The sequence below is a fragment of the Chrysemys picta genome, chromosome 25, assembly GCF_011386835.1.
Source record: "Chrysemys picta bellii isolate R12L10 chromosome 25, ASM1138683v2, whole genome shotgun sequence".
NCBI classification, from domain to species: Eukaryota; Metazoa; Chordata; order Testudines; family Emydidae; genus Chrysemys; species Chrysemys picta.
In genome coordinates, this window is record NC_088815.1 from 16,003,388 (window position 1) to 16,017,271 (window position 13,884).

The window sequence follows — 13,884 nt, forward strand, 5'->3', positions numbered from 1 at the left end:
GCACAGCCGAGCCCCCCAGCCTGTCCCGAACCACACAGCTGAGAGCCAGTCCCCCCACAGAGATGCTCCCCCCAGCCTGAAGAGACCCGACCCGCACAGCCGAGAGCCAGTCCCCCCACAGAGATGCCTCCCAAGCCTGTCCCGAACCACACAGCCGAGAGCCAGTCCCCCCACAGAGATGCCCCCCCAGCCTGTCCCGAACCGCACAGCCGAGAGCCAGTCCCCCCACAGAGATGCCCCCCCAGCCTGTCCCGAACCGCACAGCCGAGAGCCAGTCCCCCCACAGAGATGCCCCCCCAGCCTGTCCCAACCCGCACAGCTGAGAGCCAGTCCCCCCACAGAGATGCCCCCCCAACCTGTCCCGTACCGCACAGCCGAGAGCCAGTCCCCCCACAGAGATGCCTCCCGAGCCTGTCCCGAACCACACAGCCGAGAGCCAGTCCCCCCACAGAGATGCCCCCCCAGCCTGTCCCGAACCACACAGCCGAGAGCCAGTCCCCCCACAGAGATGCCCCCCCAGCCTGTCCCAAACCACACAGCCGAAAGCCAGTCCCCGCACAGAGATGCCCCCCCCAGCCTGTCCCGAACCACACAGCTGAGAGCCAGTCCCCCCACAGAGATGCCTCCCGAGCCTGTCCCGAACCACACAGCCGAGAGCCAGTCCCCCCACAGAGATGCCTCCCGAGCCTGTCCCGAACCACACAGCCGAGAGCCAGTCCCCCCACAGAGATGCCCCCCCCCAGCCTGAAGAGACCCGACCCACACAGCCAGGAGCAGAGCCCAGGACCCCCAGCCCGACCCGCAGAGTTGGGCCAGTGGGGTCAGAGGGAGGAGTGCTCAGAGCCAGGGAGTTGCTGACACGCGGGACTGGCTGGAGAAGGCAGTGGGGCAGGCTGTCCCCCCACGTCAGAGACGCACAGACGGGGCCGGGAGGCTGCCTGCTTGGGGTTAAAGGCGCTGGCGCTCGGGCACTGGCCCCGTTTCATAGCAAGAGAAACAAGGTCTCCTGCCACCAGCGAGGGCAGCACTCAGCTGCGAGGGGGCCCCGTCTGGACTGAGCCCTGCAGTGCCCGGTCCCGACAGGCAGTGCTAGGAGAGCCCTGCAGCTCCCACCTTATCCAGCAGGGGGAGCACAAGCCACACACTGGATCTCGGCTCCAGCTGCAGGCTTCCAACCCACCCTCCCCATCGCCCCTCCCTGCCACTGCCCCGTCCAGCTGTTTGAGGGGAGGGGCAGGTTAATTGTGCAGGGACAATGGGGTGCAGCAGGGCGCTGGGCCCCGCACTGACCCAGGGGATCCCGGGTGTAACACAGTGGGCTCCTTGGCTGGACTCACTCCCACCCGCCCCCCGGGGGCCATTCTCGAGCAGCCGCAGGCAGAAGGTTCAGGCCCCTTTGGGGGCCCAGGTGCAGAGGAGGGGTGGGCGCGCTCCCCCTGGCGTGGCTGGAATCCCCCCCCCCCCCCAAGGTACAAGGGATGCTGCGTGGCAGAGCACAGCCCACGGCGGCACTCAGACGCGCCAGGTGCGTTCAGCACTGCAGCAGGAACCTCCCTTGGGGTACTGGTCTGCGCCCTGCTGCCCCGTGCGAAGGGCCCCCACTCAGAACAGCAGCCAGAGGGTTTACAGCCTGCTGCGTGCCCCAGGGCGCCCCCAGGGCTGCTCCCTTTCAGCTCTGTGCTGGGTGGGGCTAGGGGCCCGGGGCCCAGGGTCTTACCTCCAGGGATGCAGGGTTAATAACGGGCTGCAGGGACTGCAGGGGCTGCAAGGGCTCAGCAGGGTCGGGCTCTGGCTACTTGGAGACAAACTGTAAAGCAAGAGGCACCAGACCACTGTGAATTCGAATGCCGCCCCCTCCAGTGCCTCGTGCAACCTGGGGCTGGTCGGCAGCCACGCAAGGCCACACTCCTCCAGGCTGCACCGACCCTCCAGTGGGGCTTCCTATGGGACGTCTTGAGGATCAGGACGGAGAGGCCCCTCGGGGGTGGGGGCAGGGCTGGACTATCAGGAGCGGGGAGAAGCACCAGCACAGCTGTTTATGTGCAATGAGCCCAGAACTGGAATTGCAGGGGGTTGGGGGCAGGGAGCGAGGGGCCTGGGCAGAGCAGATGGGGAGCCCAGAGCTGATGGGGAGCCCAGAGCTGGGCTGGCAGGGAGCCGTGGCAGGTCTGGAGTGAGGGGCACCGGCAGAGCTGGGAGGGGGGAGCCCAGGGCTGGGGAAGGAGGGGGCTGCGGGTTGGGAGTGAGGCACCGGCAGAGCGGGGGGGAGGCCACGGAAGGAGGGGGCAGCATGTTGGTATTGAGGGGAACTGGCAGAGCTGGGGGGGAGCCCAGGGCTGGGGAAGGAGGGGACTGGGGGTTGGGATTGAGGGGAACAGGCAGAGCGGGGGAGACGGAGCCAGGACTGGGGAAGGAGGAGGTTGGGATTGAGGGGAGCTGGCAGAGCGGGGGGGGAGCCCAGGGCTGGGGAAGGAGGGGGCTGCGGGTCAGGAGCGAGGGGTACGGGCAGAGCGGGGGGGACGGACCCAGGGCTGGGGAAGGAGGGGGCTGCGGGTCAGGAGCGAGGGGTACGGGCAGAGCTGGGGGGGGGGAAGCCCAGGGCTGGGGAAGGAGGAGGTTGGGATTGAGGGGAGCTGGCAGAGCGGGGGGGGAGCCCAGGGCTGGGGAAGGAGGGGGCTGCGGGTCAGGAGCGAGGGGTACGGGCAGAGCGGGGGGGACGGACCCAGGGCTGGGGAAGGAGGGGGCTGCGGGTCAGGAGCGAGGGGTACGGGCAGAGCGGGGGGGGGGACCCAGGGCTGGATGGCAGCGGGCGCGGCTGTGGGTCGGGAGCGAGGGGCACCAGAACGGGTACCCCCGGCTCCAGCCAGGCCCCGGCGGCCCCGCGCAGAGAAGCGCGCCCCGCCGGCTCTCCCTGGGGAAGGGTCCGCGGACCCTGCGCTCTCCCGGCCGGGAACGCGGCTGCAGACTGTCCCGCAGCGCAGGGCGCAGCCCGGGGACCCGTCGGACCGCGCAGCCCCCCTCCTCCTACCCCGCGCAGCCCCGCGCGCCCCGCCCGGCCCCGGACTCACTCCAAGGTCAGAGACGGGATTTTCAGCCGGTCCCGCCGCGATTTCATGGCTGGGGGCGGCCGCCCGTCCCCGCCCGGCTCCCAGCAGCGCGCAGCGGCCGGCACCAGGCGCCAGCCTGCGCTGGAGCGATCTGGGCACCGGCCGCCCCCGCCCGTCACTCAGGAGCTGCGGCTCCCGCAGGGGAGGCGGCCCCCGCCCCGGCGCAGGCACGATGCGCTCTGCGGGGCTGGCTCCGTCCCCCCTCCCCGCCCCCAGCGCGGCCGGGCACCGGGGCCCCCTCCCTGCGCACCGGGGCTCCCATCCCCCCGGGCTCTGAGGACCTGGCGCTGCACAGGGTGGGCACAGGCCCACCCCCTCCCCAGACCTGAGGGGAGCCCCAGGCTGTGCAAGGTCCAGGTCCCCGCGTCCCCCCCCCACATGCTCTCCCGTAGGGCCTGGGCCACATACAGGTCCATGAGCCTGCATAGCCTCGGCTAACAGAGCCGGGCTCACTTCGCGGCACTGCGACAGACGTGGCACCAGCTCTGAGCCCTTCGCCCAGAGTCTGGGCAACCTTCAGCCCCACAGCAATCTGCCCCCCTGCGGGAGGCCGGCTACTCCTGGCCCCCAGTCCAGTTCGGGTCTCACCCACAGGCCCTGGTCCAGCCGGGAGTCAGTGCAGGGGTCAGACTCAAACCACATCCATGGCAAACCCTCCGCCGGGAAGGGCCTTGTCATAGCACGTCTGTCTGGCAGCTGGTCCCGGCATCACTGGGAGAGCCCGTGGCACAGCCATGAAAACCTCCCCCACCCCCATGTGCTGCCCGCACAAGTATGTGCACAGAACGGGCACCTCCATGGAGATCAGTAGGCAAAGGGTTAATGTGTGTTCCCCAGCCCCCGCTGGGCATCGTGCAGGAGCCCGAGGGGGCGGCTGAGCCTGGGAAGGCGACAGAGCTTGGCCTTCAGATTCACTTGGATTTCCACAATGCATCAGAAGAGACCAGGGGCCAAACATGCTCACAGGCCAAAGGGCCCGGCCCTGCGGGCTCCCTGCTTCCTGGCACAGGCCTTGGTCTGCACTGAGGTGCCACTGTAGACACAGGATCAAAGCCATCCCTGGTTCGACCCCACTGGCATGATGCCAGGAGGGATCTGTCTCGGTGCCCAGGGTGAGTGGGCAGCTCCCATGTCAGTCCCTCCACAAGGTACCAGTGAGAGACTCCAGCCAGAGCCTTCAGTGCTGTCTGGGCATGGAAAGGCGGCGCTGGAGCCAGTGTGGGATGGGCCGCCCTGAGCACAGAGCAGCCCAGAAGGAGACAGCAAACCACCACCAATCACCTCCAAACAGAGCCCTGCTGCGCCCAGCCCCTGGCCTTGCCCCGGGCCTGGCTGGACCGAGGCGTATCGCCGGAGCTCCGCCCTGCGAGGGCCCGTCCCAGCAGGGAAACGGGTCGAGCAAAGAAAAATGACACCCTTAAAAAGGAACCCCCCACCCCTGACTCCAGCAGGGACCACGGTGCCGTCCCAGTCCCAGCTGGGCCCTGCAGCACAAGGGAAGGGCCAGAACTCTCTCCCAGGAGAAATCCCATCCCAGAGGTTCTGGGCCAGGTGGACCTTAAAGCTCCTGCGGAAAAGCAGGGCTGGGCAGGCATCCGTCCGTCCGCTCATACTTACATGCTTCCTCGGCGGGGCAGGCTCAGCTCCTTCTGCAAGGAGAGGGAAGAGAAGAGAGGGGTCAGCGAGCCGCTCCCCCCGCCGTGCCATGGCAGCTCCTGCCAGCACCGGGACTGCCGCAGCCACAGAGCAGCCGGGGGGATTTCAGGCAGGGAGTGCGTCAGGCGGCACAGTGCCCAGCCAGCGCATCGGACCCCACAGCCCAGCACAGGCTCTGCCCCTGCCCCCTCTGCCAGCTGGGAGGAGACAAATGGCCGCGGCTCAGCCTCTTCCAGCTCCCAACCAGCGGTGCCACCGCGTGAGCCTCGCAGCTGGGTGCGAGTTATGGCTGCTAAGACACAGGACTAGGGGGACTCCTGCTCCCGTGCTGGCCCGGTGCAGGTCCTTGGGCACGTCTGGGACAGTGCTCTCTTTGGGGGCGCATAAGGCCTCGCTGGCATGCACCTCATCTGGGGGAGCCAGCCCTCTGCCTAGCGGGGGAGGCTGAGAACGCCGGGCGCTGAGTAGGGAGCCGGGCCAGTCCGCCTGAGCTCACTCCAGGCTGCGGAAGGCTCCTGCAGCGACCCACAGCTCTGCTCTTCCTGCATCCTGGCAAGCTGCAGCCCTGCTGGGCCTCTTCCTGCGTCACTGGTCTGTCACCTCTCCTCGGGGTCAGACTGCTAACGGGTGTCTGGGCTGCCCACGTCTGGGTTCTCCCCAAGGCACAGAGGCTGCCCTTAAAGCGACCCTCGAACATCGGCCCCCCGTGACCCTGCCTCGTGTTCGGAGTCCTGTGGGAGCAGCACGCTAACCCCCACCCCCTACGCAAATGTCTAACAAATCGCAGAGCCCTGACGGATCCCCTCCTTTGCCCAGAAGGTCGGGCCCAGCGAGTGGCCTTTCCCTGCAAAGATCCCTAACCCCAGCATGCAGGAGGGAGACAGACGCATGGGGGAGGGGAAGCAGAACAGTGACATTGTACGGCAGCTGGCAGAGCTGCATTTCAGCCCCTGGGCTGGGGGTGAAAGGCTGCCCATCCCATGATGCTTTGCTTGGAGGTCTGGCACCTGCCCAGCGTGAGCCCACAGCATGCGGGGAGCAGCCAGCGGGCAGAAAGCCCTGTTTACTTTTCCCCTCCTTTGGGAATATTTTTGCAAGAGCTGTTTGCTGGCGTGTGGCATGAGGGGACGAAGGTCAGTTCTTCGGAGGCCCCTGGGAATATCAGAGGGTGGTGCTGGGTGCAGCTGCATCTGGGTGTGCACGTCTGTGGGCTGAGGGGCGCAGACGCAGGCTCCACTCAGTGTGTGTTTGGTGGGGTGCAGAAAGGGTAGGTTGTGTGAGTGTGTCACTGTACGTGGGGGTGCCGGTGCCTGCACTAAAGTCGAGGAACATTCCCCTGCTAAGGCTGGTGCCTCTTCCACTGCCCTGCCAGCAGCCGGAGGCCTGACATGCTGAGCCCCACACCTGCTCAGATTCTCACGCTCTCCAGCAATGGGCTAACAAATGCACCTCTCCACCCCCACTGCCCCATTGCCCCAGCCCGTCAGCAGCTTAGACACAGATGTGAAATTACACAGAGTTACTGGCATGACTCTAGGGCCTTCGCACACACTCACGCCTGCTCCCCCAGACCCCCCCCCTCCCGACATGGCCACATACACATGCCTGTGTGCTCCCTACATGTACTCAAACACACCCACATCAGCACAACCCCACTACATACACCCCTGCCATCCCCACACACAAGCCTGCATATCTCTTTCCTGCACAGCCTATCTCCCCCCATCACAGACTGGGGAAACCCCTACCCATGATACAATAATGAATGCTAAACTGTATTACACAGTCCCGCCGCAAGGTGGAGCTGGGTGTAACACACCTTATTTAAGCTAACCTCAGCCACACCGGGCAGAACATGAAAGGCTCTTAGAGCGAATACCTCTGTAGCCGGTCTATATCTGGCACAGGAGCGTGACCTGGTGTTGAAAGTAAACTAGGGCCAGAGAACAGAAACGACAAGGAACAAAGCAACAATGGCTGCAGGCTCTCACCAACCTGTCCCTCTCCAGTGCCCGGGAGAAACCTTCAGAGTGGACAGGCTGGAAACAAGATTTTGCAACTTCCGAGCGCCACCAGGAAACAGATAATATTCAGGTATCTTCTTTAATCAATGCTCCGGTGAAGCAAGCAGAGCATATCTTTAAATCTTTTCCCTTTACTGACACCAGTCACAGAGGTGACTAGGACAGGGTCCTGGCTACATTTGATGTATACTTTACACCTCAGAGAAATGTGGTTTATGAAAGAGCACGTTTTATTTCACCAGAGAATTCAAGAAATGAGGAAATATGTTGACTGTTTTCTATGAGCTCTCCATGCATTCACTGCAAACTGGGGTTTGGGGACGGCAAAACATGAAAATATCAGGGACAGGCTGGTTATTGGGTTAACAGATAAAAACCTTTCACAGCAGCTACAATTAAAAACAGACCTTCTCAGATGCAGGCTGGCGGCCGTGAGGAGCCAAGTGAGAAAGGACTCAGTGGATTATCTGATGATACTGGACTTTGGAAAGGGGATCGCCGACAAATTAATTTAAGAGACGATGCTGAACCCTACAGTGTATAAACAGCAGAGACCGTGGAGGAGACTAGCTACAGATTTATGGCAATTCAGTGGATATCATCTGGTCATAGTGGACTATTTTTCCAGGCATATCGAAATCATGTATTTGAAGGACATAACTGGGACACAGTGTTATTGAACAACTGACATGCATTTTTGCTCAGTTTAGTATTCCAGAAGAACTAGTGACAGACAACAGGCCACAATTCACTGCAGCAGAATTTAAGTCATTCTAAATGAATTATGATTTTGATCATATTCCCAGCAGCACACACCACCCACAAACAAATGGAGAGGCTGAGAGAGCTGTACAGACAGCCATGAAAATGCTACAGCAGGAAGATCCTTTCCTTGCTCTTCTGAGCTACAGATCAACGCCTACAATAGTTCCTGGATATAGTCCAGCACAACAGGGGATAGGAAAACAACTCAGAACTACCATTCCAACTTTGGAATAGAATCTGTCTCCAAAGTGGCCAGACAGTAAGAGACTAGTCAAATTGGACAGAAAAGCAAAAAGAGATTATGAACCCTTTTATAACAAATGTCACTCAGAGAATTGCCGGGTCTAGAACCTGGCGATCATGTGCGTGTCAAACTGGATGGAGAAAAAGGACGGACAACTCCAGCTGTCGCACAGAAAAAGAATTCAGGGCTAATATGCGATTGAGACTGGCAGTAGGGAGTTCAACAGAAACCATCAACATCTACAGTTTGTTCCTCAGAAAGAACAATCAACAGAGCAAACGCTACGAATGGCGGATGCAGAAAAGATGACATAAGGATTCCAAACCCACCACAGCCAGTCGTGGCAACTAATGTACAGGCAGATGGCCAAGTTGTTACATGTTCCGTTTGTGTAATTAGAAACCCAGTACAATTCAGAGACACCTAACAGACTGATCCGTGCTGAACCTCAAAGACAGTGTGGTGATGCTGATGTAAACTTTGTCAATGGTAGAAATGTAGAAGGCAAAGGGGAAGATGGAATGCGATGCTAAACTATTACACTGGTCGGCCACTCGGTGGCGTGGTGTGTAACACCCCGTATTTAGACTAACCTTAGCCCCACCTGGCAGAACATTAAAGGAACTTACACTGAACACATCTGGTGCCTATTGCACTCAGGAGCTTTGTAGCCGCTCCACATCTGGTACAGAAGCCTGACCCGAGCATGCACCAGAAGTACATGCCACGGTGTCAGAGCAGCACCAACCCGCTCCTCTGCTCTCCAGCCTCATTTAGTCCTTTGGGGCCCCACCAGGCCCTTTCCTGTTGCTGCTCGGGTGCTAGGAGCCCAGGGGCTAAGGAGGTCCCTGGCTTTGCTTTTCATTCAGGAGCCACAAGAAGCAGGCTTCTCTCGGCCCAGATCAAAGCTGGGATGCCGAGAGGCAGGCAGGCATTTGCCATGGCAACCGCTGATGTCACGGTGCAGTGATGGCCCCGGAGCGCCAGGGATTCTCGGGGATGGCAGGGCGGGGAGCAGTCACTGCCTCGTGGGAGCAGGAGCAGCAAGAATTGTGCACAGACTCCTGAGCTCTTGGCGCTGCAACCTCTGTCCACCCCCTGCAGCCCTCCCACGGCCCCTGCGCGTGCCAGGCCTCAGCCCACCAGCAGGGAACAGCAGCGGGGCTTAGCACCCATGTCTTCCACCCTGCAAAGTAACCCACACAGCTGCTAGCGGGGGTGTGTGTGTGGACTGGGTGTTGTATCCCCTTTCACAGGTAGGGAAGGAGGCACAGAGACATGAAGGGGGATAGCAGCAGAGCTGGGAACAGGCAGCAGATGTTCTGATACACACACGCACCAATACCAGCCCCCTGCTCCATCCATTCGACCACGCTGTCTCCCAAAGGCCAACAATAAGGCAGCAGATAGATGCAGGCAGAGTGGGCCAAGGCAGGGCATGGAAAGGTCAGGGATGCTGTGGGGCAGGACCAGGGATGCTGTGGGGCAGGACCAGGGATGCTGTGGGGCAGGGCATGGAAGGGTTTTAATTTTGCAAAATTTGGAGATAGCACATTAAAAAACAAGTAAAAGTGTTTGAGACACGATTACTCCAGTTATCCCCTCCCCCAATAACCCCCATTACTCAGATTATCCCCTCCCCAATTACCCTCCACCCCCAATAACTCCTACAGGATGCTCCCTATCCTGTTTGTTAATTATCAGGTGCAGTCTGATTGGCTTAGAAAACAGGTCTATTGTGTGCACAGGCCAATCAGGGAGCATAAAAGCCCTACATTCGTGCAGTATTTTTATGAATCAGATGGTCCTGGCTGGGCAGCCCTCCTCCTGCAAGCTGACAGGCCAGCATGGAGCCATCCCAAGGGCTGCGCGGCCGGTGCCTGTTCCCCATGCTGCCGACTGGAGGCCGCGTGTCACGCTCAGGAGCGGATGGCTGGAGACAACCCCTGTGCAGGGCATGCATGAGCCAGCGGGTTCCCTGGAGGAGCCGTTGAGCCCCGAGCCCTGTGGTGGGGATGGAGCCAGGGGTTAGAGATTAAACATTTGTTATCGGGATGGCCATGATGCTCAACGGTTTGGGATTAGATCCAAGGGCCACGTGCCCCAGCCTCAGCAGAGGGGAGAGTGCGGGAATCTGGGAGCTCCTTCACGCTGCAGGGGGCTGATAGCTGGCACAGCTCCTGTCCAGGTTCCTACAGCGTGAGCAGCCCCCCCATAGTGCACGTCCCGCACCCCTGCACAACACTCCCTTCCATGCATGCCCCCACACCACAGGCCCTCCAGGGCCCAGCACCCCACACTCTCACCTGCCTCCCTGCAGTCACACGCACTCAAGGAAGGAGCAGGTTTTGGCAAGAGTATTTTAGGACTTTGAGAAGCAATTGTGCTGACGAAGGATTTGCCTCTGTGGGAGGGGGGCCGTTGTACACCCCAACCCCACACCCCCTACATCACACCCGCATGCTGCAGGGTGCTTACGGGTGATTCCGCGTGGTGCACTTGCTCCCGAGATGCTGTTTCCCAATGGAGAAATAGGAACACAAGGCAGCCAGTGCAGCACGCCTGCCCTGGGAGCTGCCAGATTAAATAACAGTAACACCACGCAGAGAGTTTCACTGACATTCAGCGATTGCACCTCACAAGCCCCTGGCAGCACAGAACCGTACAGCTGGAAGGGAAGGGACGATCAGCCCAGTCCCCTATGCTGAGGCAGGACCACGTACACCTAGACCAGCCCTGACAGGGGTTGGTCATCACAAGCGCCTTTTGCAGATGGGGAAACAGAGGCACAGAGCGGCGACGTGACTTGCCCAAGGTCACACAGCAAACCTGAGTTGGGAACAGCGCCCCAGAGTCCTGATTCACAGCTAAAACTGCACTGGGAGCTGGGGGCGGGATTCCCAGGGTACGGAGACATACTCTTGCTAGCTTTCGCTGAGCTAACATGCTAAAAATAATGTAGCAACAGTAGCACAGGAAGCAGCGAGTGGTGGCACAGCCCAACCGCCCTGAGTACATCTCCGTGGGGCCCCGGGTGGGTTGGTAGCACATGGGGCGGCTAACCCCTCCCACCTCTCGCCCCTGCCCATGCGATGCTGCTGTTAGTACAAGCTAGCTCCCGAGTGTGTCATGTCACGCCTGCAGCTTGTAACCCCAGTCTCGTCTTATACCTCCTACAGCAAACTAGAGCCACCAGCCCCCGTGATGGGGCACTTAAAGAAGAAATGAAGATGCAGTCCCTGCCCCAAGGAATTTCCAAGCTAGTTTTGACAGGAGCCTGCCCACCCCACAGCCATACTGGGGCACTGGGTCTGACCGGCACAAACCACCCCCAGTCCTGCATACCCTGTATGTGCAGAACCCAGCCTTCATCTCCTCTCAACACCCGGCTCATTAAACAGCCAGCCAGTCCCCTGCAGCAGGGCCTGGTACAGGCGATCGCAGGGAGGGTGTACATACAGCCAGAGGCCATAGCACAGCACTGGGGGGGACACTCGCACAGGTTTCTGAGTGGTACTGGCTAACGTTAGCAGGGGGAGGCGTGGGGATCGGAGTGGAGAATCAATGGACACACAGCAGGAGGTTTCCTTTGGCCGGAGCAGCCAGGACACAATTGCTCAATGCTGCAGCAGAAGTCACTGGAGTTCTGTGCTCACGTAGCCTGGTGCGGCTGCAGCTCAGGGCATGGCCCTTCTCTCCCTTCCGTGGGGCTCTGGATTCACCAGAGTAACCCGGGGTAACGGCCTTTCCCTTCCACGGCAGTGGAGACACAGTGGTGAGCACCTGCAGGCCCTGCAGCCACCCACCTCATCCCCCTCTGCATCATGCGCAGCGTCACTCTGCAGGCAAACCCCGGGCGCCCAGCCCCAGTCCCGACCTTGGCCCCTCACCCCTCTGGAGCGTGGGGGCAGACAGTTGTCAGGGGCCAAGCCCCCCTCTGCTGGACTCCCTGGTGCCCAAGACACCAGGCCAGGAGCTGAGTGCAGCCAGCCACGAGCTACAGGTGATGCCAGGCCGAAAGCCAGTCTCAGAGCAGCAGTGGGATGCACGGGTACCCCCGGCATTGTGGGCAGTGGCTCCTGGCCCGACTCATCCCAATCCCACCTCAATGCCACACGCCAGCCTGGACCCCGGCATGCGGCCTCGGTCGCCATATGCAAAGAGCACAGACTGGGGAGCAAAACGACTCCAGCACGGTACACGGGAACGACCTGCCTAGGGCCAGGGCACAGCAGGGCAGGGTCACTCTCAGGGAGCTGCTTAGAGACTTTTCTGCTGCACCCCTGCCAAGAGGGGCCAACCCTGGCTCTGTGCATCCCTCTGTCCCCACCCCCCCCCATCACATCCATGGGTGCTGTGCAGCCTCTCAGCCCCCCCCCCCATCACATACACACACTGCCTCTGCACAGCTCCTCAGCTCCCCATCATGCACAGGCCAGTACCCCCCCACAGCCACACACAGCCCCCCAGAACACACACAGCCCCGTCACACCCATCGTACACACGCAGCCTCGTCACACCCATCGTACACACGCAGCCCAGTATCCCCCACTGACACACACACAGACCCCCAAACACATGCAGCCCCATAACACCCATCGTACACACGCAGCCCAGTACCCCCACTGACACACACACAGCCCCCCAGACACGCAGCCCCGTCACACCCATTGTACACACACAGCCTCGTCACACCCATCGTACACACGCAGCCCAGTATCCCCCACTGACACACACACACACCCCAAACACACGCAGCCCAGTCACACCCATCATACACACGCAGACCAGTACCCCCACTGACACACACAGCCCCCCAAACACACGCAGCCCCATCACACCCATCGTACACACGCAGCCTAGTCACACCCATCGTACACACACAGCCCCCCAAACACACGCAGCCCCGACACACCCATTGTACACACGCAGCCCCCCAAACAGTTTGGTTCAATGGCTCCCAGCATCCCCACTGTACAAACTGTCCCAGCCCCTCCTAATCCAGACACAGCCCCCCGGCTCCATCACCCCCATACACCCCCCCATCACCCCTCACCCCCACACAGCGCCCCTTCACCCAGACACAGCCCCCACCCCATCACCTCACACAGCCCCCCTCACCCAGACACAGCCCCCCCACCCCATCACCTCACACAGCCCCCCCCTCACCCAGACACAGCCCCTCACCCCATCACCCCCACACAGCCCCCCCTCACCCCCACACAGCCCCACCTCACCCAGACACAGCCCCTCACCCCATCACCCCCCTGCCCGCCCCATCGGCTACGCGCCCCGGTTTCAGCGCTGCAGAAAGTTCCGTTCGCTGCCCGGTCCCACCCCCGCCCAGCCCGGGCTCCCCGGGGAGCCGCAGCGCCCGAGACAGGAGCCGGGACCCGGCCAGAGGAAGCGACCCCCGGGGGCGGCCCCGCCCGGGCGCTCCGGGGCCCGCGCTCACCTGCAGCCCGCGCCGCCGCAGCAGGCTGGGCTCGTCCATGCCGCGCTCCCGGCCCCGCGCTGCGCGCAGCCTGCGCCCCCGCGCCCGCCCCTCCGCGCAGCCTGCGCCCGTCAGCTGATCCCCCGCCCTGCCCAGCGCCGGTGCGCGGGGGGCCCCAGTCCGGACAGCGCAGCCAGGGAGCGTCCCGGGGAGCAGGTCCCCTGGGCGTAGCCTCCCTGCGCCCCGCCCGGGTTCCCTGCCTTTGGGGAGCCCCTAGGCGCAGCAACCCCCCACTGAACATGGGGGGGCCTGTCCAGAGGGCAGCAGAGAATGGGGGAGGGGCAGCAACATCTGCTTTTGCTTTTCAGTTGCACTGAAATTGTCAGCACCTGGCCAGGCCTGGCTCCGTACCCCCCCTCGTGCACCGAGGGGTTGGCACAGCGACCTGGGGCAGCGGCTGGGCTCCGGACAAACCGCAGCTCAGCTGTGTTACTTGGCTGCCAGCCCCTTCAGGCAGGCCAGCACCTGTATGTGAAACCCCAGGCAAGACAGCTAGGGTGACCAGATGTCCCGATTTTATAGGGACAGTCCCGATTTTGGGATCTTTTTCTTGTATAGGCTCCTATTACCCCCCACCCCCAGTCCCGATTTTTC

The 13,884-nt window shown here is 61.8% G+C and overlaps 1 protein-coding gene across 6 annotated transcripts in view; it reads right to left on the minus strand.

The window, feature by feature from the left end:
• MAST3 (microtubule associated serine/threonine kinase 3) overlaps positions 1-13,326 on the minus strand; it is a 71,610-nt gene extending 58,284 nt beyond the window's left edge. For 2 of the 6 annotated variants that reach the window (XM_065578607.1, XM_065578606.1), the window contains exons 1-3: positions 5,260-5,475; positions 4,725-4,756; positions 1,718-1,807 (exon numbers count right to left, since the gene is read on the minus strand). In XM_065578607.1, the coding sequence (XP_065434679.1) occupies positions 1,718-1,807; positions 4,725-4,756; positions 5,260-5,460 (323 nt within the window). In that variant the 5' untranslated portion in view covers positions 5,461-5,475. Of the gene's footprint in view, positions 1-1,717; positions 1,808-3,068; positions 3,225-4,724; positions 4,757-5,259; positions 5,476-13,251 lie in introns of those variants that run through there. The other 4 variants (XM_065578609.1, XM_042862008.2, XM_065578608.1 and 1 more) reach the window with 4 other exon arrangements.
• Positions 13,327-13,884: the final 558 nt, after the last annotated feature.